We start from the raw sequence: 27,845 nt of genomic DNA, 5'->3' as shown, positions 1-27,845 counted from the left end.
TGTACTTTCCAAGGGAAAGTTAGTTGAGTTAGCATTGTATAGAGTGATATAGTTAAAATCAACCTGATATTATTTTTCACACATTATATCTGCAAAGATGTCTTTAACAGACATGCTACTCTGAAGTTGTGTGCTGCAGAAGGCAGTATTTGAATGACAAAGAGCATGACTGATTTTTTTTTTTTCCCTATTTATGATGTTCAGTTTGGAGTTCTGGTAAAAATTTTGGCTTGCAGAAAGCCTTTGTAGTGATATGCTGGAAGCTTGAGTGCCAAAATTAAATTCGGTGTTAAAGCCTCTTTTAAAGAAAAATATATTCACACATGAGCGCAGGATCCATGTTCCTTCACTATGACCATTTACTAAAGCCCTGAAATTTTTTAAGCATGTATTTATTTTTTAATCACCTGCCTACTGGCACTTGACTATGTGCATAAGACAATCTGTCAGCTGAAAGGTTCTCTAGGATTTGGTGAAATCTGGTAGGAGAGGACATGTGCACAATGTGCTCTCCAGTCAGCAGGCTTTGAAGAGTTGCATTTTACAATATAGAGTAATGTAGGAGAGGAGCTTTTGTATAGTTGCAAATAGATTAGACTGCAGGAAATATGCAGGAGGGCTGTGAAGCACACCTGCCAGATAAATTAGAGGTGGTCTTGATCTGAATCCAACCTGTCTCAAAGCTCAGCTCTGGGAATTCTGTTCAGATGTCTTTGATAAAATGGGGCTTTAGCCTTCACAGTTCAAACTTTGATCCCCAAGACAGCCTTGAATGTGGGATTTTAGTTTTGACCCAGCCTGTAGAAAAATTAATGACATTTTACCGTAGGTTTCCAGCTCAGTTCCAGCTTGAGTAATTTGCAAGTCTGCTGGCACTATTTAGCCCACACAGACCATGAAGTCGACCGTAAGTAAGTCCAAGTTGATGGAAAAACAATATTGCTAGAACAGAGTGACAGATGTTGATTATCACAAAATGTCTGTTTAAGCATTTTGTATGTATTCATTTCCTCACTGCAAACACCTGAAATTTTTTTTAGAAGTTACAAAGTAATTATACTTAAAGATGTGGAATTGTCTGCTAAAGAAATTGTCAGAATACATATTCCAAAAAATGACTGCTGTCGTTATTACTGTTGCTACTCAGGGGAGCTGTTCAGATGCCTCATTTATTGGAGCTTAATAGATTAAAAGTCCAAATTGAGTCTCATGATATAAACCTAATCAAATTCTAATCTGCATAATTTTCCCATAAGCAGCAATGGGAAATTGGTTTAATTTATGTTTCAGTAGTTGCCAATCAGATGTTGGACAACATTGTTACTTTTATTTTTCAAGTATTTTAATTGATTGAATTTTTATTGCTATGATAGCTGGCTTTGCTCTTCCTTTAACACTAAGGAAAATTTACTTTTTTTGATACAATGACATAACGTAGAGTCTCACCTAACATGCCGATACATCATTTTTAGTGGAGAGTTTTCCATTTTGTTTCTAGTTACTGGATACCTGTCTCTCTAAACTAGGTAATATAGCTTAATTTATTTGATACTTTTTATTCAGCATATTTATTTTTGCCTGAGGTCTAAATATGCAGGGTTGATTAATGATGAAACTGAAAAGAGTTTGGCATCATTATATACTAAATAATTTTAGCTGCAAACCTGTGCTACAGTTAGATGCTACCAACCTTGTGCCCTAGAAGCACCTAGTGTAGAAAACTATTAAATGGTAAATGGAGAGTAGGAACAATTAAAAACTAAAGTTTGTAAAGCAAGTAGCTAAAAAAAGGAAATTTAGTTTTGTTTACTGTATAGAGAAATAGAGTTTCCATTCAGGCAGACTTAAGGGAAGTGCTATGGCTAGCAACTACGTATTATCTTACCTAAAGTGAGAAAAGTAGCAAGGAGTGAACATCAAGGCTATGCTCTGCAAATCATTAATAAAGAGAGCCCATTTGTTTTGGTAGTTTTGGGTTGTGTAAGCTTGTGCTAACCCTTGGCAGAGTTAGGGTTTAGGTAATTACCACATGAGATTTTGTGAAGGGAAAAAAATTTCTGCAAAGCCAACAACAAAAAACTAGGCAGTTGCAGGTGGACTTCATTTTTTAGGGTGTGTATGATAGTGAAACTCAAAATGGCACTTAAACTGGGGAAAGATTTATGTAAGTACCTGTGAACAAACCCCCCTCTAAGTTAAACATGATTCTGCCCTAGGCTTAAAATATTATGCTCTTCTAATATATTATGCTGTTCACAATTGAAATGGAATCAATGTGGTGTGATTCAGTGCTAGACCTCAAGATGATGAAACTCCAATCCTTCTCTTGATCTTTGTTTTAACAGCTTAATTCTACCCTGTTAGAGCAGCCCAAGAACCAGCGGACGTATAAATCATTTACACTTTCAGCACACGGGGCCACTAACTCATCCAGGAATGTATCTCACACTTTGGGGAGCAGAAACTGGCATTGATCCCACTGCCCTGTGCTTCTGTTAGAGCTTTGATTTGGACATCTTGGCTATAGGTTTCTGTATTTCAGCAGAAAGGGAACAAAGGGACATTAGAGAAGAGCACTTTCTTGGCAGGAAGATGGCAGCTTTTTCTCTGTGACATTATCTCTCAGAGTTCAAAGCTCCAAGTGTTGTTCCAGTCCCAAAGCATTGGAGGGTTGCTAAAGTTGAGAAAGTTATCCTCCTTTAGCCTCCACTCTCTGTAGATTTACCTTGGCCTATATTTGGGGCTGGAGCATCTCTGAAGATGCTGTAGTCTCTGAGAGAGCTGGGAGCTTATGTAGTCACATCTGGTCTCCTGCATTCCTCTCCTTTTCCAGACCTTTAGTGATAATCTCCAAGAGATTATTAGATCTTCAGAAAAAAATCACAGTAAAAGTAAGAACTGAAGCCAGAATTTAGGATTTCCAGGTTCTCAGGCCAAACTACAACTCTGTCTCAGACCACATGGGACACTGAAGCTAGAATTGTTTCTAAATTGAATGGCTGTAACAGATTCCCATGGATGTCAGCAGCTCTTTAGCTGCATGACTGCTGCTGAACTTTCTAGGTATACTCAAGGGGCTGTACTTTGGAGAATAACAGGTATAGTCTATCATTCAATTGAATTCACAGGAATATTAATGACATTGTCAGCAAACAGTAGCAAAGGGATACAACTGTGAGATCCTTTTTGAGAATTATTTCTTTTTGGCTGGCTCTCCTTAATGAAAATACTTGTCCCATATTTCTGCATGATTACTTGTTGGGGGCGTGTTTGGCAGTTCACCACTTATGTGTTACTCATATATGCTCAAAATATTATTATCTCATATTCTTAGGTGAACCAGAGGTAGCTAAATGTATATATGCTTTTTAAATTATATTTGAGGACTTTAGTGCATATATCACCCAGTGAATGCCAGGGCATCTTTCCCTAAAATAGCATTATTTAAAGGGTACTATCAATTTACAAGGTGCTTTAATAACAAGGCCACAAATTTTAGGTCTGCCAAGTGGATTTTCAGTTTGGGAAAGTGCCTTCTGCCTGCATAGTTTAGTAAAACATATGCTTGAAAAGGAAGGGAGGCAAAGGGGAAAGGAGCAGAGGAAAAGGGGAAGAGAATCATAAAGGATCAATTATGATCCTTAAGAACAGAAGATATCTTATAAATGTAGCATAAAAGTCCATTTTGAGAATGTGCCCATCTGGGTCTTGGTGGAGTCAGTGGAACAGAAGCTGTGCACATCCACAGGACAAATTTCCCTCTATATCAAAACCCCAGTGAACCTTTATTGGTCCCTTCAGGAAACTTAAAGAATATATTTACTGCTATGAAGAGCAAACCTTCCTGCATTTTGTGGGACATTACTCAGTGCAAAGAAAAAAAAATTAGTGGTTTATGGCCAGCACAATCAGCAGATCATTTGGCCATCAGGCCAGTTGCTCACACATAAGCAGAGCAAAATTGGTGACACTTCCATGGCACGTTTAGCCATGCCAGCATTCCTTAATTTTGAACTTCATCTCAGTGCCACTGTGGCTCTCAGAATACCGACACATTACTGCTGAGCCACAGTTAGTGCCCCCTGGGAGGACCACGGGTCAGCCTGGCTCAAGAGGCACAGAGCTAACGAGCTGTGCCCAGTGCTGCTCATTCCTTTACAGGTGGTATTTGTAAGGGACAGTGAGGTTTTACAGCCACCTGGCCATGCTGAGCTTGGAGCAGGGCAGCACCTGCATCTCCTGCCAAAAAGAGCTTGCCTCCTGTTAGGGAGGAATCTTCCCCGGTGTTTTTCGACAAAGATGAGAACATCTTTAAGACTTAGATTTTTCCTCTGACGTAATTGGTTGCTTTTTACCTACTCTGTGAGCAGTGGTATCTTAGAGGGAGCCAGGAAATGCTCTTTGCTCAGAATCAAGGCACTGAACCAGCAGCTTTCTGCAGAGAACTGCAGGAGACTCAAACTCCTTCATAGCAGGTGGCTGAGTTAGGGCATGGGAGTCCCTGCCTCTCAGGGAGGGAAGGTGCTGCCAGGAGGGAAGCAGTGACTGCTGGCCACCAGGCCTCACTGGTTTGGAGTATGTCAGGAGCCCAAAACCGGTGTTCCTCTCAGAGCCATGATACACTTACACCATTGCTTGGCAGCATCTTGTTTCGGAGACAGACAGGGGTGGGCTCCCTCCTATTGAATCTTCCTCAGTTTGATAAGGGAATTGCTTATTGCTCTCTCCAGCTACCTGAAAGGAGGTTGAGTGAGCTGGGGGTTGGTCTCTTCTGCCTGGTAACAAGTGAAAGGACAAAAGGAAATGGCCTCAAGTTGTGCCAGGGGAAGTTTAGATTGGATATTAGGGAAAACTTCTTCAGTAGAAGGGTTGTCAAGCACTGGAACAGGCTGCCCAGGGAAGTGTTGGAGTCACCATTCCTGGAGATATTTAGAAGACATTTAGATGTGACACTTAGTGATACGGTTTAGTGGTGAACTTGGTAGTGCTGGGTTAGTGGGTGGACTTGATGATTTTAAAGGTCATTTCCAACCTAAGTGATTCTATAACTCTGTTGGGGTGATTTTCACTATAGCCAATGGTGGTGGGTCAACTGTGACTGACAACTAAGTCCCACAGTAAGAAAAAAACTGATGGCCTGAAGTAAAGCCAGTTTATTAAATGAGGAAAACAAAAACAAGCCACAAAAAAGCAAAATTCAAGCGATACAAAGTCAACCACTCACCCAGTACAGCAATTTAGTACCAGATGCAGTGACTCCCAGAAGTGATACGGGTTTACTGTACCTTACCTCCTAACTGTTGGCAAAGAGAATTCCCTTCACCAGAAGCCCCCCCATTGTCACTGGGTTTCCTTTCATGGCGACTGTGCTCAGACTTGCACAGGCATGTGAGTTTTACTGTAGAAGCTGATCCTTTTAAGCAGTTGTAGCCAGAGCTCCCTCAGTTGTTTGTTGAACAAGGAGACACTGTTTGTAAGATCACAACTATCAGCCCTGTTTTATGATTTTTGTGAGCATTAAGGGAACAAGGTTTGGGGACTGAAGGAGAAAATGGAATATGAAAAGGAAAATGAAAAGAGGCTGTGAGGAAAGCATGTCATTTCTAAATGAATGCTCTGTGCAGAGGAATTGAATCTTTTCACAGCTGAAAATGGATCTTAAATCTGATGCCTTAGCTTGTTTCAGCTTCTGTAATGAAATAGTTTCCCTAATACCCCGTGACCTGAATTTCTCCCTGCTTTATGGGTGCTATTCCTTGACATACAAACCTGTATTTCCTCAAGTCAGCATTTGATGATGGATGTCAAAATACAGGTCATGTATTATGCATATAGCATTACCGATTTAAGGTGTTTACTTGTCAAGTTGAAGAAATTCAAAAATGTCACATTCACTGAATCTGCACAGCTGTCACTTGTAGTTTTTCATGCCTTTAAATGAAAGTTCTGATAAAGCAGGTTAGTTTCCTGCCTTTTTTTTTTTTTTTTTTTTTGTTATGTCTTCTGGAGGAGAAAGCAGACAGCCTATGAGCCTATGTATGGAAATTACTTGGTGACTTAGGAGCAGGAATGTGTCTTGAAGGTGTTCACTGTCTTGTGACTCTAAATATAAGCACACAAAGTCCCTAAATCCACCAGTTTTCCTTTTCCTGAAAATATTGCAAGATTTTTATACTTCTTAAAAGTGTATTTGTAGAAGTGTCTGAATTAAGTACGAGCAAGGAAATTAAATTCTCAGATACTTCTCACATCTTTCAAGACAGTAGGATGAAAAATATTAAGGCATGAATCTATTTTTCATTCAAGGAGAAAACAAGATCCCTTTAGCATGCTTCCTGCATTTCAGACTGAATGCACTATGTGTGCAGTGTGCAATTACAGAGCTTCTGACAGTCCGTGTCTAACAAAAATGCCACATTTACTTCAATCTCCTGACACCATCCCAGGAAGAAAAATATTCTAAGGGTTAGAGAGGTGGCTACAAATGGCCTTCAATGGAGAGTGTGTGTGTTTCTGTGTGTGTGCACATTGCAGTGGAGGGGAGGCAGGAAGAACTTACACATTTAGATGAGTTATGCTGACTTCAATTTGCTTTAACAGGTAGGGAAATACTGATGTGCTCCTACCATCTGAAGGGCCTGATTCACTGGAAGGTGGTTTAGGAAATGCATCCTGAGATGGGGGGAGGAAAGGCTGCAGGAAGAAAGGGAGAAGCAGAGCCTCTAGGGATACTCCCAGCAGTACAACCCCTAGAGTGCATGAGGACAGTATTAGCTCTATTTTCTTTTAGATAAGTGAGCGTGAAAAGTCTTGCTGTTGCCATTTTGACTTGTAATTCAGCAGAGGACCCAACTGGGCCTGCCACCTTAACTGCTCAAGGACTCTTCAGCTACTTGAGCTTTTTCTAATGTAGCAAAGGCCATATCTTGCATCTCCTAACAGAAAGCATTCCATAACAGAATGCAAGACTTAAAACACTGGATCCTGCTGCAGAGGGAGGTGTTACACCTCCCCTCAGATACCCACCTGTCCTCAGAGAGCATTTCCTCCCTTTGGAGTCCCACTTTAATTTTTCTGCTGTTGTGAGAGTGTCAGTGTTACCTGTAAGTTATGAGGTGATGACTGAAGGACCATCCATCAGATTCACTTGGTGAGCCTGCGGAATCTCAGGCTCTGCCATGAAGAGGTAAACATCCAAAGAGCCAAAACAGCTCTCAGTCGTAGTGCCAGATACAAGGAAGCATCTGCAAACCAAAACTGGCTGGGACTGCAGCTCACTGTCACCAAGCTGGTCTTCTTGAGTTCAGCACAACAGGTCGTATTACATGACTGCTGTTAACATTTCCCATTGCCTCTAAGAAATTTGCTTTCTAAAGATTTTCTATCCACTGGTAATATTATATAAAATTTCTTTACTCACTTAGGTTTCTCTATGACAATGCTTTTGTCTTGAAAGCCTGTTGAAGATATCATATCTACTTCTATTCTCCTGAGGAATTTCTTCACAGACTTTTCACTCCCTTTTTAAGCTATCCTGTCTGTACAATCACCATGTTGCGTCTAGTTTTCTTGTGATAGAATGAAATTCATACCAGTACCTTCTGCAGAGCTAAGAAAGTCTCTTCCCAGTGATTCTAGTTTTGTTACCTGTATATTCTGTATGTGATACAGACAAAACATAGGGATAGATGAATGGAAGGAGAAAATTAAATCCCATTAAATCAAGAAGCCCAAATCTAGTGGTCCTTGTAGTTTAGGGGCAATTTAAGAGTGATGTAATAATCACTGGAAGAGAACCATAAATCCTTAAGGCAATATAAAACCAGTATTTTGGTTAAACTACAATTTAGTTTAGAGATTTCGTGGTTTTTAAATTGGTCCCCAAATTGAAGAAAGGTAAGGTAGATAATATCATATCAACTTCTGAATTCACTAACAGGTGAATGTATCAATGAATTTAGTGGAGCGAAACAGTTTCCACACTGCAAGAAGGTAGTGAAATTAAGTCAGGAATTAAGTTGGCTGTGATTAGTTTAGAATAAGTATATGGAGAATTCAGAACTAGTGACAGAGGACCAAAAGTCTGTCCCTGGATGTCGGGTGTGAAGTCAAAGAACTTGGGAACAATATGTACAAAAAAAAAAAAAAGTATTTTCTAAAAAGTGTGGCTTAAAGTAAGCTTGGCTCAATCCTATTTGTCTGTCTGTCCTAGCAGACAGATTTTGCCTAAAAATGCTGCCTTGACATTGGTCTACATGAAACCATAAGGTCAGAAGTCACCTTCTAGCTTCACCGTCACTTCTGCAATGAGCATTCCCATGCTTTCTGTAGCTTTACTGGACAAGGGAGATAGAATGCATTAGTCTCAACGGTGAATTTCCACTTCTGCTATTGCATGAGCTTTTGTATAACTACCTGTTTTTTTTTGTATAACTACCTACTTACAATCAAACTCCAAATGGTTTTGACTGAGTATTTTTTGTTTAAAGAAAAAAAAATGGATAAAAAAATGCTCAATGTCAAGAACTCCATTTCAAACTGTAGAGACTCTGGCTGAGTCAGACTGTAGAGACTCAGTCTTTTTTAAAGGTGAATGTTGCTGGTCTCCAGATTTTGTTTTTCCTGTGAGTGCCTTCCAGCGTGTTTCCTCTTCCACCTTTGTTTCCTTCACATCATCACTTCTTCCAGTTCTTTTCAAGCAATCTTCTTACATACCATTTGAAAACCTGTGTCTTTTTTCTTTCATCCTTTTTGTCTGTTAGAATGGACCCTTCCATCCCAGTATTCCTACAATTGTAATCCTCACAGAAATGAATATTATAAATGGTGCACACCATTACAAAAACCCTAACATGAGTGGGTGGTAGTGCTCCTGGAAAAGTTTGATTATTTTAAATCTTGATTTCTGATCAAACCTAAAACTGGCTAATGGAAGCAGTTTGTTCCTCATGGTTGTATTACAGTTTACAAACAGTACTCTTTAAAATCTTAATTGCTGTTTAAGGAAAGGTGTTTGTTTTGAGATCTTTTTTTTTGTGTGTAGTTTTTCCTCTGTAAACTTTCTCTATTTTCTCTATTCTTTTCTTTTTTTTTTCCTTTTAGGCTTTACACCCCCTGGGATGGATAGGTCGTCTCCAGACAACAGTCCAGTCCATGGCCTTTTACGTCAACCCTCCATTACAACAGGAGCCAACATCCCTATTATAACAGAGCTAGGTAAGAAAAGCTAACATTTATCCTTTCATGTACATTCCCATGTATTTTTCCCACTTTCCTTGTTACGCAGATACAGAAAAATTACCCATACTGTGTCTTACACTGTTATGTTTTCTCTTCTGATAACTGCTTTCAGTTACTCTCTCTAAAGAAAGTTTAGTAACAGTTGGTTCACTTTATTTGAATAACTGAAATATATTTCTCTCCTTTGGGTTTTCTCCATTTTCTTAAGTAAATATTCTATCAGACAAGATGCTTTTTGCATAGTGTAACAAACAAGCAGGGGTCTTTGGGCTAAGGTTAGAAAAGGAAAAAGGCCACAGTAAGTATAAGCAGATATTTCCTGTGCATTTAATCAATTGTAAGAGGCCATTTGTTTATTTCTTCATGGTCCAAAACTGTTTAATCATGTGTAACCAAAGTCTGTATAATAGTATGAGATATTTCACTCCTGAGAATACAATGATGGTAGGTAACTAGACACTGATTTCCATTCTAGCTGTGGGTATTTATGTTGTCAAGTGGTGTGATGTGAAGTGCAGAAGCTGTTCTGTTTTTTTCATGGCAAATACAAACTTGATTTGTGGTCCTTTGTCCTGTTTTCTTTTTCAGTTTTATTTTTTAGAGCCTTACCTGTCTTTTTCCCTTACTTTATTCTCTTTCTGTACTTTCTTTTCCCCCTAAATACTTTACTTACTAGCTAAGCCTGGCAAACTTCTGCCTTTGGTTTCAATCAGTCAGGAAAAAAACAGTGGAACCCACATTCTAATGATAACTGAACTGGGTAAGAAGTGCCTTTTTCCTTCACATCACTGTCTTATTTTCTGTTGTTGTTGTTGTTACTGTCATCAGCTTTTCCTTTATTTATCTGGCTGTATCAGAGGGGCTACCCTCATGGCACTGCTTTGAATGTGTTTTATTTGTGATTCTGGTTGAAATTGACTGTCTCGTTCTAGTCTTTCTTAATGATTTTTTTTCACGCAGCATCAGTAAACCTTTGATCACATCGTCTGACCTGCCGGCTGTTTTCATAGCACCTCCTCACCAATTCATTGTTTTTGGCCTGAGTCCCCACCTCCCTGGCCCTTGCTCTCCTACACCAATTTTTCTCTCCTTTTCTCTCTTCTTTCTCTTTCTTTTTTTGTCACTTCAGCCTGTTGTCAATTTGGTGGACATGCCTTAGCAGCTTTCACAGGAGGTCCAAGAAGAAGTAAAAGATACCAGAAAAAACCCCAAGCATCATACTTTCCCTCAAGCTATTTTTTTGTTTATTTTGTAGAGTAGGCTTTTTCTCAGAAGCTCAGGTTTTGAAGCTGTAGAGAAGCAGCCAAGCTTCTGCGTGGTTCCCTCTCAACACAGAATGCTCTCACCAGCCTTTGGAGCAGCATTTGATGAGCTTTTCCCTATGGCACAGCACCACCTGTTCGAACCCAGCTCACCTGGCCCACAAATCCCAGTGATAACTTGCATTAGAAAGATAAAGATGCTGAGGGTAAACACACACCTGCAGAACTCACAATAGATTTGTAGGACCTCAGGAACTGCCCCCACGCATGGCTAGCATGGTGTCTAAGACAGATGTCAGTCTACCTTAGAGGAAGGTAGAAAAAGGATGCTACTGTCAATAGTGCCTACTCTCGACTAGCAAATTAAACTGAGGTATAAGCTTTTCAAAAAGTACATTTTGAAACTATACAGCAGGCTTTTAAATACTGTATTTCTCAAGAATCTGAAGGATAAATTGATAGGTATTGTGCTAAAGAAAGAAGTATTGTGGATATTGGTGTTTTCTTGGACTCTTCTGATTCCCAGGGCAGAACATTTCTCTTATTACTGTACTAAGGTGTTATGTTTAAACAGTTACATCAGGGAGTGCAAAGGCCAGAATTTTAAATTCTATCCTCATCTCATTTAGACAGCTATCATGAGGCTTTAGCTGTAGTAATTCATGTTTTGTAAGCTAAACATAGCAAGCACGTTAGTATCGAGAGTTTGAAAAAGGAGTGGATGTAAAATAAGATTATATGGGAAAGAAAGAAACTGTATGAGAAGGTATCATCAGAATAGCAGGTGGAAGAATTTCTGACTTAGGAAGTCCAGAGCTGAAATCTGATCAAGGTAACGGCAACTTTTATGTTCTTTTCAGAGTTTGCTGGGTTGGCTCAGGAGATGCGTTCACATGGGGAATAGGGACATAGTGTGTACAGTTTCAAATGCTCAAGAAGTTTTTCATTTCCCTTTCTTGCATGGGAACTGAAATTAATTTGTCATTTAGTAAGTTGAAGGGTATTTCAATGGCATAGCTAAGCAGTCTGTGCTTTCATGCCTGAGGGAGACTAATATGGAAATGAAATATTTCATGAAATATGATCCACTTGATACACTGATCTCAAGGAAACAACTATTTTTAGTTGGAATGAGTTGGAGGCAGAGAGCTTAACTGTGACAATGAAATGCCAGAGAAAGTCAAAATGACAAATACTACTTTATTTGGGCTTTTCTCTAAAACAGCCTGATGTAGATTCTTTTTCATACTGGCTAATGTAGAATTTGTGGCTGAGAAAGTGAAGTTATAGAGACAAATATTTGAACAAAAGGCAGTGCTGCAAGAGAATAACTGCTCATTCATTCAGATAGATGCATGTTAAAGGGACAGTTTATCCTCCTTTGAGCTGTAAGTGCATTAACACCACTCCAGGAAGAATCACAGCAGCACATCTAACAGATGCCTGTGGGCTATGTCAGAGTTTTCTTGACAGTCTTTATTTTACTAACTTTGTATCTTGTGATAATGTTTCACTGTACATGCATACAGCCTCAGCCACTGTACCCCACCAATATACTACAATTGTCTCAATATACAAGAGCATAATGTATCTCATTTTGAGCGCAGGCAACTGGTGCCAAGAAGCTACTTTACAGGAAAGGGGTAGTCACCTGTCAAGAACAAGAGTGTCACCTCTTAGGAGCAAGATAATGAGCAACAGATTTTTAAACGCACATTTTCACATCCATCTTGATTTCATTTTCAGTGACGTCAAAGACCCAAGTCTGTGTTTCCAGACATATGCCGTTTCTTTTTCTTTGACTGTGTGATGTGTAAGGTCACATGCTGGTGACCCAGAAACACCTTTCGATTTTACTCTTAATATTATTATTGTTATTTTCAGTAAATGATTCAAATGTTCAGTTCTTGGACCAAGATGATGATGATGATCCAGACACAGAACTGTATCTCACGCAGCCCTTTGCATGTGGAACCGCATTTGCCGTCAGCGTGCTGGACTCTCTCATGAGCGCAGTAAGCAAACAAAACCTTTTTCATTCCCTTCTGTCAGACTTGTTGTGAAAGAGTGTGAAAGTGTAGGAACTTTTCCACAGGTAGGCAGAAGATGTATTTTTCTTAGATGTCAAGAGAATTTTGGAACTAAGCTAGGTTATTTTCTTAGTTGGACACAGAGATTTTAACCGAGATATCTAGGACTTCCAAGAGTCCACAATTTTGTAAGGAAACGGTCTCATGTCAGGTTTTAAGGATAATATTTTCCAAAAAAAGTTGTCTCTTCCTCCTAAACCCAGAGCCAAATTCAGTGTGTCAGTCCCTATGCTCACCATTCTTGTCAGACAGCATCAACTGTGTTTTGAGCTTTTAATTTCCTGTAGCTATGTGTGATGGTCTGAGTATGAGTGCTGGGGGACACTGATAGAACTCCGTGAAAGCCATTGTACACATCTCATGAACTCTACTTGTGTGAAGGGAGGTTATCCTCTCTTTTTCATATGAGTTTTCTTGTGAATCAAAACTTCAGTGCATGCCAGAAACCACAGATGGTGGCCTTTGGTTATGTCTTCATTGGGGCTTTTGGTTTGCAGCCATAGCACATCTCTGGAGCAAACGCCTCGGTCATGCTCCTTTTCATCCTCCCCATACTGGCTGAGTTTTCAGACCATTCTTGCTCTGTGTGACCTCCACTTCTTTCAGAGGGACCTTAAACTCTGCTAGATATAGCAAGGACATAGTCCTTTTAAAATCTGAGCATGGGCTTTCTGAGTTCCTTGTGGAATAAAATTCCATAGTGCTATGAATGATCTGTTGTAAATCCCAAGTAACACTACATATGAGCAAATGGGTTTCTCTAAAGGAGCCAACTCTGACCTTCACCTGAATTCAGAATTAAACTTTCTACTTTTAAAAAGAATTCATAGTGATCTTTATTATTTTATTTGTGTTTCATACTTATGTATCTGTATTTTGTGATTTTTCCCTGCTATATTTTTCATATGTTCCATCCACAGATGAAAAGATGAGTCTACACAGATAAAATTTTATTCTAATGCAGCCTATGAGTTTTCAATAACCTCAGAAAATGCTTTTCTTGAAAGCTATTTACAGTATTTTGTAGATGTGACAAATTCAGGAAACCTAAGCAAGCACTCTTAAACTCTGTACCTTCCCTAATTAAAGTCTCTATCTATAAAATATTTAGCATATTCACATTATAAATGGGAATAATTTAATGTGAAGGTTCCAAATGTTACTTAGAGCTGTTTTCTACTCCCATTATTATCTAAGTCAATGTCTCTGAATGTATTGTTCAGTAGGGCACTTGAGAATCAAGAAAAAAGTAGGGCTAATCCTTCTGGTTGCCACTAGCATTGCCATAGAATGACATGTTGTGGGCATCATTGCTTTCTTGTGCAAAGGTATCTCAAGTAAATAATAAGGATGTAATGAAAAATAGGTACAGCATGCCTGTTCAGAAATTTTAATACTTTTAGTCGTTGCTAGCTTTTATTAACTCTTAGTTTTGGACAACATGCCCCTCTGTTTCTGCAGTTCCTTTCCATAACGGTCCTTTTTCTAAATATTTTCACATCTAAGTGGTCATATTATGTGTCAGGGACACTGCAGGCTGAAGCCAGAGAAATGTGATAACAAGAGTAGAAAATTCTCTACTTGAAAAAATAACTAACCAAGAAGACAAGCCAAGGATTCAGTCAGTTAGAATTGTTCACTATCCTGTCTTTTCTTTCACCAGTTTTCTGATCAGTGGCAGTGTTATTTTCTGTTTTATTCCTCAAAGGCCCAGTAAGGAGTTGGAAAAGTACAATTCTTCCTGACCCTTCAGAAAGTGTAAAATGTGTGAGATGTTTTCCCTTTACTATCCTTAGTCTCATGGGGAAGGTGTGTTCTCCTTCCACTTCTTCTCCAAGGAAAAGAGTGTTTCTCATACAAACTAATCTATTTGCACTATATTATTTCTTACCTTTATTTTCTTTTTTTTTTCTGGAGTACACTTGCTTTTAGCAAACAGCTTCTATTTAATTTGACTAACTTTATACTTGCCAGTATGGGCAAACTGAACCCCAAATCCTAGCTAAATTGTGAGATCATGCTTTCATGCTATTAATTGCACTGGAATTCTGTAAGAAGTATATGATTTGCACTGTGCTGTCCTTTGCTAGCTCACTTGGAGACAAGTATATAGTTCATTATTCCATCTACTTAGTGATTCAGGGGTTTTTACTGCTTATTTTGTATGGGAAAATTCCAATTTATTATCTCTATTGATACCTCTGTAATGAAAATTCTTTATGTAGTGTACAGTGCAATGCATGAACTGCTCCTTCAAGAATTAATCTCTCCCCACAGTAGTGGGGTTTTGTAGTAAAACAGGTGTAAGAAAGATTAGAAAGTCGAATAATACCTGTACATACGGTATGATTTCTGACCTGTGGGTAATTTGAAACAGGCATATAGATGTATGTATATAAAAAAAGAGCTAAAAAATGTTTTTAAAATAATTTGCCTAAGTATTCAGTTATTGCATAATAATAATTCTAAAGTATTAATCGGTATTAAAGTATTATTTAATGTTTTATAGTTTTATTAATATTGAAGTAGTACATTAAACCCAACTCATGAATCACAGATTAGAAAATTTGGTAACTTTCTAATTCAAGTCTGAGTGCTGGAGATCTTTACGTTCTGCTAGTTCAGCATTATTTCCTATAAAATGACAGTACTGGACATTTTCAATTTGAAATTGTCTGTTATTTCCATATTTCAAAGGTAAAAGTTTAATGAAGTTTAGTTTTCAGGTCATCTACACCTGATGCCTTAAGAGGCCTCCTAGAAACAGAGACTAGACAGGAGTAAAGGATTAAAAGAGGTATTTATTTGAAAGGCCTTCAAAGGTACCCCCTGCAGAGCCTGAAGCCATTCTCAAAATGGACCCCAGGATGGACCTAAGGTCACGAGTTCTTCCCTCTTTATAGGTTTGGTTCATTTGCATAGCAGGGTTAATTCTCCGATTAAAGCTTCAGTTTTCCCCTCAGCTTACTCCCCCCTTTAAAGGCTCTTTGGTTTATACTTTTGGCCTAGGACAGTCTTGGTGTCCTTGGAAAGCGGGGCCGGAGAGGCTTTGTTATGTCTACCTAGCATGAGAGAGCAGAAGTTAACAGGCTACAAGAAACTCCAGAGTCACACACCAAGCAGTACAGAATTTGAAAAATATAAAGATTAAAACCTAAGGCATCACACCCACTTTGGCCTTTGCAGCCAAGGCAATATATTCCACAAGCCCAGGATTCACAGTGTAGTAGCTCAAACTAGCTACCCAGAGTTGTTGTAGTTGTAGTTGCTCAGAGGACAATCACAAGCTCAAAACCTGCATTGTGTTTTTGAAGAGCTGGTAGCAGTGGTCTCTCCAGGTTTGTTTCAAGAGCATTGCTGTGCTCTGTGGGAAGGCTCTGGGCATGGGTCATGTTGTAACTGTGGCAGTGGCTATTATTAAAATGCTCCAGCTAATCATTATTGTGTCTTTGAAGAGAGATCTACTGCCATCAGGTACTTGAATGATATATTAATATTGGTTTTGTTGTAGCATATCCAAACCCAGGTAATAATACACGTTTTCTGTCAGTCTCAAGGTAGCACTACTTCTGGAAAGCAGAGCATGCTTCCATCACCAAGTGAAATGTAACTAAAAAGTGTGGGATTGAAAGCATCTTTTAGATTATGTGACTGTTTTTTAAAAATGTTCAGCTGTAGAAAAGTTACATGACATAGGATAGCCTAAGAGGAGCAAATTTTTGAGCAGAAGTACTTTTTCCCTTTCTTGTTGAGATAGTTATTCCATAAAATCCTCTACATGCAAGGAAACAGTTTTATCAACACACAGTACCTTCAAAGGTTTGAGCAGGTGGCCTGAGAGCCGAAGCTTCCCTGTGACTCCTTCTGGCACTGAAGATACGAGAACTACAGAAGTTCTGGCAGGCTGGCATCCCTCCCACACCTACCACTGCAACAGATCCGAGGTGCTGCCGGAGTGGTGCCATTGGAGCAAGGATTTCCAGAGCCAGATTATACCATTTAACATTCGCTATCCTGGAAATCATTTGCTTGTGCTAGAACTTTAGGTCTTGATTTTTTTCTGTATTACCAAATCCTAGTTTTTCTTCATATAAACAAAAGCACGGGATGGAAGAAAATAGTTTAAAAAGTTAAAAATAACTTTTCATTATAGCTCTTACTCAAGAGTTCTCCCGAAGGGAACCTCACAGTCTTATTTGTACAGAAAAGAAGCTTTTTCTAATCTTTGATATGGGCATTTTGAAACAAGAATATTTTTCATGAAAGTCTGTTTAGAGAATTAGCAAGCATCATCTTGTAACTTAAAGTATCCCAAACGTCTTTAAAGTTTAGACAATAGTTTGAGAATTAATAGATTTTCAAATGGTGAAATGCTGCTATTTATTTTCTGCTGTTGATTCTGGCTCAAAGGCCCTCTTGTTATTGGTATGAATTACTGATGTTAGCTCCGTCATTCCTCGGGTTTAGATATATATTATTCCTCCAACTGAGAAAGAAAAGCAAGTTAAAATATTTGTTTGAAAGTGAGGTTCAAAGCTGCAGATAGTGGAGGAGGAGTCTTCATAAAAGAAATTCATTCAAAAACCCACTAGCAAACACAAAAAAGGCAGATATAACTTGAAAAATGACAATTTTAGCGTAATTATAAATGAAAGGCAAAGTGCTATTAAAGTTAAAGCAATATTATTAAAAGATGTGCTAATTTTCAGTTAAATTTTCTGTAGAAGACCAATTAATTTAAAAGACATGACAGCATTAACTGCAAAACATAAGCACTCTGGTAATTATACTTTAAAAAATGATTGAACAAATGGGAAAGCATCCTTGAGACATTTGAAAGAGCTGCACTACAATTCAGAAGCAAGGGCTAGGTGGCAGTGCTAGCTCAGATATCTGTGTCATGATTGCCTTGTAATTTACCCAGTTTCAGTGTCTATAATGCATTTCCTTTTTGCTGTGTTTAGAATACACCTATTCCATATTCTCATTCCGGATGCCAATTAAAGTGATATCATGCACATGTCCAGTGTGGGGTTTGGTTAATGACAGTAGCAAACAAGTATTTCCTCAGTTATGATTTTACACTCAACAAAGGGGATTCTTTTAAATGACTGGAAAGCGCCTTGTTACTTTAAGTACAACAGCACCTTTCCAAAGACATTCTGTAAGTCAGTTTCTTATTAGTACTGGCATATCCAGGCCATGTACCCTCCCAAAGAGCAAGTAGAAGATCACTCTGAAATTAATTTCAGTGTATTATTATTCCAAAGGAAATGTATATCAGCTAGTTCAGCTTTTCAGTGTTCCCCTAGTTCCAAACTGGCAAGATGTAATGAGGAGACTGATTTTTGTGACAATCAAAAGCATGGACAGACAGCTTTTCCTTGAGTGTTAAATACGTTAGTACAGGAGGAAGTAACCCTATTTAGCAGAAGGTGTCAAGTTACATCTTCCTATTCATCCATCTTTTCTTGCTTATCATTGGGCATTTTCTGATCAGACACAATGCTGCAGCAGTTTGTCCCAAAACTTGAAATCTTTTCTCCCATTGATTGCAAAAGAAAAAAAACCAAAAACCATCTTTTGGCTGCACTCATCCATCTGACTAAATGGTGCCATCCACATCAGTCATGGTGTGAAACCCAAATTAAGCCATTGTTCCACAATAAATGCTGCCTCTTTTACTAGTGAGGGTCTTAGCTTTGCCATAGAAGTATAGCACAGTGGGAAGAGTTGCCAAAGAGGGCAACTCTGATTCTCATCTCAGGGACATCAAGGAAGAAGTAATTGAAAAATAAACAGTCATGCCTGAATGTCTTCTCTCTCTCACGGTGGCAATTCCTATTAAACATCATGTAATCGCTCCAGACTTACATTCCTGCAAGGGGTCACATTGATTTTTCTTTATGTTAAGAGAGGTTTGAGTATTACACTTGAATTGTTACACAGTGCATCCACATATGTAAGAGCTGATTTGAGATTAGCTGTTGTTTTAGACTAGCTGAATCTTCCTGAACCTCTACTTATGTCAGACTACTCTTTACAATATGCCTTGTAGTTAAAATATGTAGTCCCTTACCCAGGTTAACTTAAAATAATTGGAGTTGATGAGATGCAAATATTTGCTTTAGGCCATGTATAACAATAAGAATATGTTCATTTTAATTTAGTCAACAGGTGAATGGCATCTATGCCTATGTAAATAAGCAGAGAAGCTTGAAGTTACAAAACCTCAATGTAAAGTGAAAAACATTGCTGCGTAGAACTCATTTTCTTCTGTTTTATCTGTCATCTCCAGCAAACAATGAAACTGGAGTTTCATTATACAAAGAAAGAATATCAAAGTAACATGGATAGGAAGCCAGTTCTGCTTTTTGATCTCAGGATAAAATATTTCAACCTGTACCTCAGTTTACCCATGTATTAAATTCAATTACATTATATGGATGGAGCAATGAATTTCATTGAAAAATATTATTTAAAAAGTTTATCTTTAGACAGCAAGCACTGTTTGAGAATTCAGCATTCATTTTCACTTGGTTGGATTACAAGCATTTGTTCTAAGTCCTAAATTCAACAAAATCCAGAAATCCAGTAATGTCAATCCTGTGTACTCTACAGTGAGCTCATTTTCTCCTTTTATGTCCCCGGCACTTGCAAAGCTTCTGAAAACTCAGACATTGGTGACATTATAAGTGACAGTCTTTCCTTTTTTTTGTTCAACGTTTTTTTTTTGCCCAGTACAATACATTGCAGATGTTTAACTGAGTATGTCTGAACTATACCAGTATACTTTTAAGTGAACTTGAAAGTCATTCATCTGGATTTAAATTAATATTTTAAATACCCATTGTTTGCCTGACAGACCAGCAGTGCTACAGATGCTGGCAAAATGTCAGTGTGGAGTAAATCTTCCCTAATAAACCACACTTACCCTATACCCTAGAGTTTTTTAAAAGGACCACCAGGATCCCAGACTCATCATACATTTATCTGGAATGAACTCAAGATGTTTAATTGATACATGCTTATGTCTGAACACTGTCAAGTCTCGTAATAAGATGTTTAGTACAATACATTGGTTAGACTGCTAGAGTCCAGCCACAGTAATAAGTAATGACATTTGCAGCACAAAGGCAGCTCCCCAACGAATTGGTGACAAGAGTAAAAAGGCAATCTAGCCTGTGTAAGCTTTAAATGTGGTCTGAATTTTACAATTACATGTCCTAAAGCCCATTATTAGACATGAGGGCGATGAGAAGGAAAGCAGTCATTGCATCACTACTAACACCAATTATAGGAAACATAAATCATTCAAATTTTTGTACTTTAATAAAAATCAGCCTGAATTGGTGTTTAAAAGGAAGGATCTAGTATAGGAGCCTAATGGGATAGAAGAAAATAGAGTAATTGGAGGCTGCTGTCTTTTCACTTTCTATATAAAATTATTTGAAGAGACAGCCAAGAACTTTAAACAGCAGAAACCCAGAAAAGTTGTAATTTGGATGTCTTCAGTTGTGACTTTAATGGTGTTTGCTTAAAGAGCTTTCTTTTATCTCTGCAGACATACTTCAATGACAATATCCTCACACTGATACGGACATTGGTAACAGGAGGAGCCACACCAGAGCTGGAAGCACTGATTGCTGAGGAAAATGCATTGAGAGGAGGTTACAGCACGCCCCAGACACTTGCAAACAGGGACAGGTGTCGAGTTGCTCAGTTGGCTTTGTATGATGGGCCATTTGCAGACCTAGGGGTAAGATCATGAGGGAAATGTAGGACCAAGGCTGGTCTCTGCTATGCTAGCTTGCTCTCAGACTGAGTGAAAAATCTATCTTAGTAAGCATATAATTTCTATTATTTAATTTAATAGAGCTTTTGGATTGCTTAAAAATTTACAGCACAGAGTGCCAGGTTTGCTCTTTGCCTTTTTAAGAAGCTGTATAATTGCCCAGGTTCCTTGCCTGCATATTTCATACAGAAAATCCTGTGGCTCTTCTTCATTGCCAGCTAAAGAGATGGATGAGCTGCTTTGGATGATATAATCATTGTAGCAATAATGAATTCAAAGTACACACAATATATATATCTTTCTTGGGTGTTGATAAGCTTATTTAGTGTTTTCACAGAGCTTCTGGTTCTTAAAATCTGCTTATTAGCTTGAAAACAAAGTTGTTGGGTTTTTTTCTGCTGGTTTTGGATGAACTAAATTTCTTATGAAATCCAAATTTTCTGATAATTTGACTCCACTGAAGTCAAAAAACAAGCAAACAAAAAAATTTAAAACCCCCAAACTAATTAGAGAGAACCCACTCTGCTTTGACAATGATGTAGGATTTGATGTTTCTTAAATTAACCTTGTGTTCACCAGCTCTGTCCAAAAAGAATGGAATGAACTTCTTCACAGAAATGACAGGGAATCCCAGTTTAAGGATTAGGGCAGCAAGAGTACACAGATAGAAGCCTACAGTCTTTCAGTTCATGTAGCAGTCCAGTTGTAGCTGAGACTAGCAGCTCATCAAAACACTTCGGCATGCAGCTTAACATTTCCACAAATAAAATAAGCAACACCAGTCTTTCAAATGCTCTTTCACCAGAGCCTCAATTGCACTACAGCTGTGAAGGCAGAATGCATTAACTCTCATGATTACTTAAGAATCACTCTTTTGGATATACAAATGAGCAAATCTAAACTTATGTTTTTGCTAGTCATACATTTAGTCATTGTTTTACGGCAGCAGATATTTTATTATCCATTTAAACCCTTAGAACTCTAATTTCTGTTGAGCTCCTGGTGAATTGTTTTTTGTCTGGATGGCAGTATGGCTGCTGCCAAGAAAGGGTCAAAGATACTAACAATTTTAATACCACAGTTAAAGTAATTTGTAGAATATGCATTGTCTAGTACCAAAATTTATATTTCCAGCTTAAAGCAAATCATTCACTCTTTCCAATTTGCCATTATTTCATGGACCAAGGCTCTCCAAAATAACAATCATCACTTTACATAGTTACTTATTTGGAATAAAACATTCAGATTATTCATTTCATTGGGTGAAATGTTCACATTTGAGAGAAACAACAGACTGTCTATACATTGTCCCTTTTTTTGTAAGTTCATACTGAACGACCTGTTCCCTGACATTGTGTTAACGGAGCAAAGAAAAGAAAAAAATGTGCTGTTCTCTTTTTTTTGTTTATTTTCTGTCTTTCCTCTAGGATGGAGGTTGTTATGGAGATCTATTTTGTAAAGCACTGAAAACATACAATATGCTTTGCTTTGGAATTTATCGATTAAGGGATGCCCATCTAAGTACTCCCAGCCAATGCACTAAACGGTGAGTCCAGTCTTCACTGTTTTCAGTCTTCTCAGCGAGGAAGAGCTCAGTGCTGGTAATAAATATAAAAAGAGCTTTCTCCATTTTTGCATAACTTTTCCACAATCCTCTTTGAGGATTTCACGGTGACTCTTTATCTGACTTTAAATCATAAGCTGGATATTGCAGCCTAAGTTGTCAGCTAATTTTATTCAAAATTTTTTAATTAAATTTTCAGAACGTATCTTTATCTTATTTGCTTTATGATGATCCACTGTTTGCATGCAAGGAAAGGACTTCAGTTTCCTTCTATCAATCAACTCTAGGTTGTGGGATAATAATTTAAATTACAGTAGCTAGTCTGTCTTCTGAATGCTCAAAAAATACTCCTGTGGGCTTCCCATCAGTACCATCTGTGTCTAATCATAATTTCTTCCAGTAAATGGAAACTCTCCTCTTGGTAGACTACATTTTTACTTCAGTAGCACCAAGCCTGACCTTACTGCTTTAAATAGAGCAGACACATTTCCATCTTTGCAAACTGAAGGCCATTTAGCAGCTTGCTTGAAATGTGTCTTAATTAACTGCTTCCTAGAAATACACACACAGACCCGTACCAGAAGTATCACAAATCTACCATCTGTTACTATTTCGTGCTCTACAAAAAGCATCATTATTGGGTGAACGTGGCAATAAACAACACTGCAGCCCACCAAAGCGCTTTCTTCTGTAAGAATTGGAAGAAATTGGGTAGAAAAAATGATTTGCCGTTTAGATTTACACAGTAGTTGCTATAGTTGGGATTATTTGTTGGATTAATAAGGGACTTCTGTCCCTGAAGCAGCTAAGCAGATTTCTTATGAGCATTGAATTAATTTGAAAAGAAGTAATGAGTTTCGTGTTTGATTTTTATTCATTTCTTACTTGGACAGAAAATGCCTATTGCCTTGCTCAAGTCTGTTTTTCACATGCATGAAAAAATTTAGCAGCTGGTCTATAAGCCCTTCATACCCTGAAAGGCCATTAGGTGAAGGTGGGGATTCTTGAAATTGAGTGAGTTTTTATTTCAGGCCTGGGATTTATACTAAGCAATGTTGGATTCTCGGATGTGCAGATTTCTCTTTATAAATGCTCTTTGAGGCCATGAATGTACATGTGGAATGAATGAACAAAATTAACCTCACTATAAAGTTACTGATATATTTTCCTTAACTTGTTTTAACTACAGTCACAATCCAAACCAATAATTATATCCCTACTTCTGTTGACAGTATTTAAATATTTAATAACTATGTATATTAAATATATATTTAAATAAGCTGCATATAAAACCCTCCTCTCTCTGCTTTTCAGCCATTCTTTTAAATACTGTTTGTGGTGATGTGGTGGTGTATGCTACTGGCTTTTGTCAATATGTAAATCTATTTGCTTAAAGTCATTGCATTATGGTGCATCCAGAGAAAGGAGCATGATTTGTATGGGGTCTTCTCTGAAAAATCATTATGTGATTCACTTGAAGAACATCATTCTCAGACATTATGTCTGTCTGACAGAAAACATTAAAAAAATGATAGTTGACATAAAAAGCTCCTAAATCATAACGGGGATTATGGGAGCTAAAATTAGGTACAAACAGAAATGCAAACATTAGGGTAAATGTTCATGAGCTAACAACTCTAGAAAAAAATTTTTAGAACAAATCTAAACCTGTTTTCTTTTTCTTTCTTTTTTTTTTCTTCCTTTCTCTCCAGTTATGTTATCACAAACCCACCATATGAATTTGAGCTTGTGCCGACAGACTTGATCTTCTGTTTGATGCAATTTGACCACAACGCTGGCCAGTCCCGAGCCAGTCTTTCTCATTCCTCCCATTCCTCCTATTCTTCCAGCAAGAAGAGCTCATCAGTTCATTCTATCCCATCAACAGCAAACCGACTGAACCGCACCAAGACCAGGGATTCCCGGGACAAACAGAAGTATGTGCAGGAAGATAGACTTTGATATGTGTATCTACTCCCACTGTGTGTGAAACTTGCATTCACCACCCATTCTCCCTGGTTAATGTTTCCAGCAGTAATGTTCCCTGTTTTCCCATGGAGTTCTCCCTTTTTGTACACATATTTTGCATATGTATGACAGTGTGCATGTGATTGTCATTTTTATTTCACCACCATAAAACCCTTAAGCACAACAGCAACAAAGCAGACGGACCAAAAGTTATTTATGATGCTAGGGGAGAATAAAAAAAGAATTCCAAACCCATAGGCACACTGAAAACATAAATAACTCACTGCAGTTACTCTACATATCCAAAAATAGAGTATATTTAACATGAACACTTGCTCTTGATGTCAGAGTTACACAAAGAAAGTCATTTAGTGCAGAAGTGTTGATGTATGTTGCAGTAGATTTTTTTAATACTCATATTTACAGGAGCTGATACATTTATTTGAAGCTTATAAAACTATCCTATTGAAAAAAACCCCAAAAACTCTGCAAAAAAACCCCCCTGCTGATTTTTCACTCTCAAAGCTTATATTATATAGGGCTTACACTCTTTGTATAGATTATTGCTACACATCTGCTTTATACCGAAGCAGTATCAGGGACTTTTCTGCTTGTTTAAAAACTTTCTCTAAAATACTAGTCTTTTGGAGATGGTGTATTTTCCCTTTAACACTGAAATTGTCTGGGCATGAAGTAGTAAAACTCCAGTGGTTTAATTTAAGTTTAGAAAGAGTCTAATTGCATATTAAATTATTATTCTGTCTATTTATATTGCCACATGAATAGCTATATTTTCTTTCACTTTTGACATTTGGGATAAAAAGCCATATGTATCATAAATATTGGGTGTAAGTAATTAAAAACTGCCTTCTTGGGACTTTTACGTCTTTAAAAGGTGAATTAGTCACCTTATGTACAGAATAAATAATGTTCAGAAAAGAGCAAGCATTTTTCTATGCTTACATATCAGATCTCAAGGGACTTTGTTCCTTTCCCCAGATGGTAATTTAACTTTTCCAAGTTAGTGTTGGTATAAATCTTCCAACAAGCATCCTAATATGTGAAGAACCTTCAGAAATCTTGCTGCATGTTCTACCTGTTTTTTTTCAACAGGTGCATGCCAGTATGCAGGAATGCAGGGAAGACAACTGAGTGCCTTTAAATCTCTCCCATTTGGGGAGAAAAGGTGCTGTGCCCCAGACAGTTAATGAGGAGAACAAGAGGGCTGGGTTGGAAATATTCACTGTGCTGAGGCGACATGTTCCAGGCACTTGCCAGAATTTAGTTCTTGCAAATTGTCACCAATGACACATATAGCCAAAAAAAATTGTGGCAGGGAACTAAATAAAGTAGTGCAAAGGAACCTGCCCTAGACAGCCATAGAAATGATACTTCAGGCTTGCTTTTACTTTTTGTTCTTGGTTTCAACTTCAGAAGCCAATGTATATTTTGAAATATACAACTAGCTCTAGGTTTAGGGAGGGTTTCTGAGGGTAGGGAGGGCAGAAACACATACCCTCTTCCCTGGCTATCCAGCAAGAAAGCATGCAAACAGAAAAAAATTACTTCTATTTGGAATGATTAGCATTGTAACTGCCAACCCAGACAAGGTGCTTTTATGGTTAGTATTGTCTTCTACCTTCCCCTTCCCCAAGCATGATAATTTTGAAGATTTGCTTGCTGTGTGAATTGACAATAAAGCCAAGCACTTTTACTGACAAAACCTGGAACCATGTAAGTGGGCTACAGAGAATACCACTGTGCAGTGCTGAGCATAATGATTGGAATACAGTGTATATGTGTGAGTGTGCATTCAAATGCAGCTGTAAGTCCAATCAGTGAAATATGTTGCAAATTATGGTTCTCCCCTACAAATGAGACTATTACAGTTGCTCTTCATCATAAAGAAAAATTCATGTGTTCCTTTTTGCAAAGAAAGTTATCATGTTTTGCCCTGAGAATATTTATTACTACAAGGATGTGCCAGTTAAAGTGCTCAACCAGAAATATGACAGTTTAAAAGCATTGTAAAACTTACATAGCTTACTTCTTTTTCTAAAGTGCAACAAGGATGAATAGAATGGGCCAAGGTATGAAAATTAATGGTTCTGCATGACCTAGCAACTGCTGTGGGTTTCCCTCTATAACTTTGTCCTTGTGAAAACTTGTGAAATTAAAAAAAAATAGTTACAAACTTTATTCAGTTATTGGTTTGTTTGGTTGGTTGGTTGTTTTGTTGGTTTTCTTTTGCCTTTTTTTTCCCTCCAAACCAGAAGTAAAACTGGCTGCTGCTGCTGCTGCTGCTGTTTCTCAACCCTGTTTTATTTTTTTATCCTCTCATCTGCTTGCCTTTCTAATTGCACGTGTCCTTTTGTAAACACCCAGGTTCCTGCTCAATGAAGATGCCTATCGTGGTGCAGACATTACTTTAATTTCCCATTCTTCATTCCAACTTCTTACCTCCCTTCCCCTCCCTACTCTCCTATTCCCCATGTATGTACATGAGCATCTTTTTATGTCGGCAGTATTGATTGAAGATAGTTGAGAGCAGTTACACATTTTGGAAGAACGTTAATGGCTTTGACACCAAAATGCTTTTCCATTAATGTTTTATCTGTTTTCCATTTAGCAGAGAAAGGAAGGGTGTTAATATGAAGCCACTTGTCACATCCTACATAATGATTTTATCCAAAAAAATAGTATTTGTGTAACAGTGCAGCTCAAATAGGAAAAATATAAACAGAGTACATTAGAGAAGCAGCTTGCCTACTCTGAGAGCAGCAGAAGAGGAATATCTAATATGGATGCAAATCTGAGTTCTTCAAATTACACTGAAGTCTAGTCCACCTCTGTCTTCTATCCTAAAATTGGAATTCTAAAGCTTTTGACTTTTAGTAATATTGTGTACAATTTCCACTGCTGACTACAGTTAGATTGATCAAATAGTTTATTCTAGTGATGACGTTTTTCTGATATGGATATACTGATGGAGGTTGGTCATTATAAGTAGAGAAATGCTTATATCAACTTTATGTTGGTTTCTGTATGGAAAATTAAGAGGAAATGTTCTATCCCAGGTAAAACAACCATAATACATAGTTAGTTTTTGAAAGTGGAGAAGTATCACCAATGTCAGGAGGTGACATTTTAGAGTTTTAAATGAAGGTTCTGCCATTTATATCAGTCACAGCATGGTTTCAGCATTGGAAACCAGGTTCTTAGTTAGACAAAACCATATCTAGCAAACCTGCAGGCTCTTGGCATGGGTTCCTACTGACCTAAACACAAAGGATCAGGCATTTTCCAGTGAAATTCCCATTGTCAAAAATAATAATTTTGGTAGTTTAAAAAATAAAAAATCAAGAACAAGTCCAGAACATTATCTTTGTCACAAAATTTTAGTTGTCCTGGAGCAAAGTAAAGTTCTTCATAGAAAGAATAGTTTATTCTCTCTTTCCCTGCAAATTTCTTACTGCCTGCTACATGTAAAATATTCATCTGCCAAACAAAGAATTGCTGAGCAGGTGGGTGGAGAAACTTTCATTACTTTTTTTTCCTCATGCAGGGACAAATTACATGGGAGAATTTTCAGCTTAGTTATAAACAAGATGGTTACATGCAGGGGGGAGACACATAAACACATACATGCAAACTAATTTGAAAATGCAAGTGTTACAGAAGACAATAAAATCATGTTTTAAACAATTGGAAGCTAACCTGGGATTATGGTGAGAATAAAAATTTAGTTAAACCTTTGTGTTATGTTTAGGTAGTATTTTCTTGGCCTCTGCTTAGAAGAGAGGGTGTTTCACAGTGACATTTGTTCTAAGTTTCTACTCAGTCTAGAATTAATGAAAGAAATTTTAAAGCACCAGTACAATAAATCTGTTGGAGAGAATTGCTGGAGTCCTGTACAAGTTGAAGAA

At 37.8% G+C, this 27,845-nt stretch overlaps 1 protein-coding gene across 50 annotated transcripts in view; it reads left to right on the top strand.

The window, feature by feature from the left end:
• The window catches only part of KCNMA1 (potassium calcium-activated channel subfamily M alpha 1), a 444,344-nt gene that overhangs the window by 406,764 nt on the left and 9,735 nt on the right, over positions 1-27,845 (top strand). For 17 of the 50 annotated variants that reach the window (XM_032116877.1, XM_032116876.1, XM_032116875.1 and 14 more), the window contains 7 exons: positions 9,103-9,216; positions 9,917-10,000; positions 12,387-12,517; positions 20,157-20,351; positions 21,815-21,933; positions 23,664-23,888; positions 25,981-26,009. In XM_032116877.1, coding sequence (XP_031972768.1) covers positions 9,103-9,216; positions 9,917-10,000; positions 12,387-12,517; positions 20,157-20,351; positions 21,815-21,933; positions 23,664-23,888; positions 25,981-26,009 — 897 coding nt within the window. Of the gene's footprint in view, positions 1-9,102; positions 9,217-9,916; positions 10,001-12,386; positions 12,518-20,156; positions 20,352-21,814; positions 21,934-23,663; positions 26,119-27,845 lie in introns of those variants that run through there. The other 33 variants (XM_032116874.1, XM_032116872.1, XM_032116908.1 and 30 more) reach the window with 5 other exon arrangements.

Source organism: Corvus moneduloides, chromosome 8, assembly GCF_009650955.1.
Source record: "Corvus moneduloides isolate bCorMon1 chromosome 8, bCorMon1.pri, whole genome shotgun sequence".
In the NCBI taxonomy this organism is placed as follows: domain Eukaryota; kingdom Metazoa; phylum Chordata; class Aves; order Passeriformes; family Corvidae; genus Corvus; species Corvus moneduloides.
The sequence above is the reverse complement of the archived record's forward strand: the minus strand, read 5'-3'. Positions and strand labels throughout refer to the sequence as shown.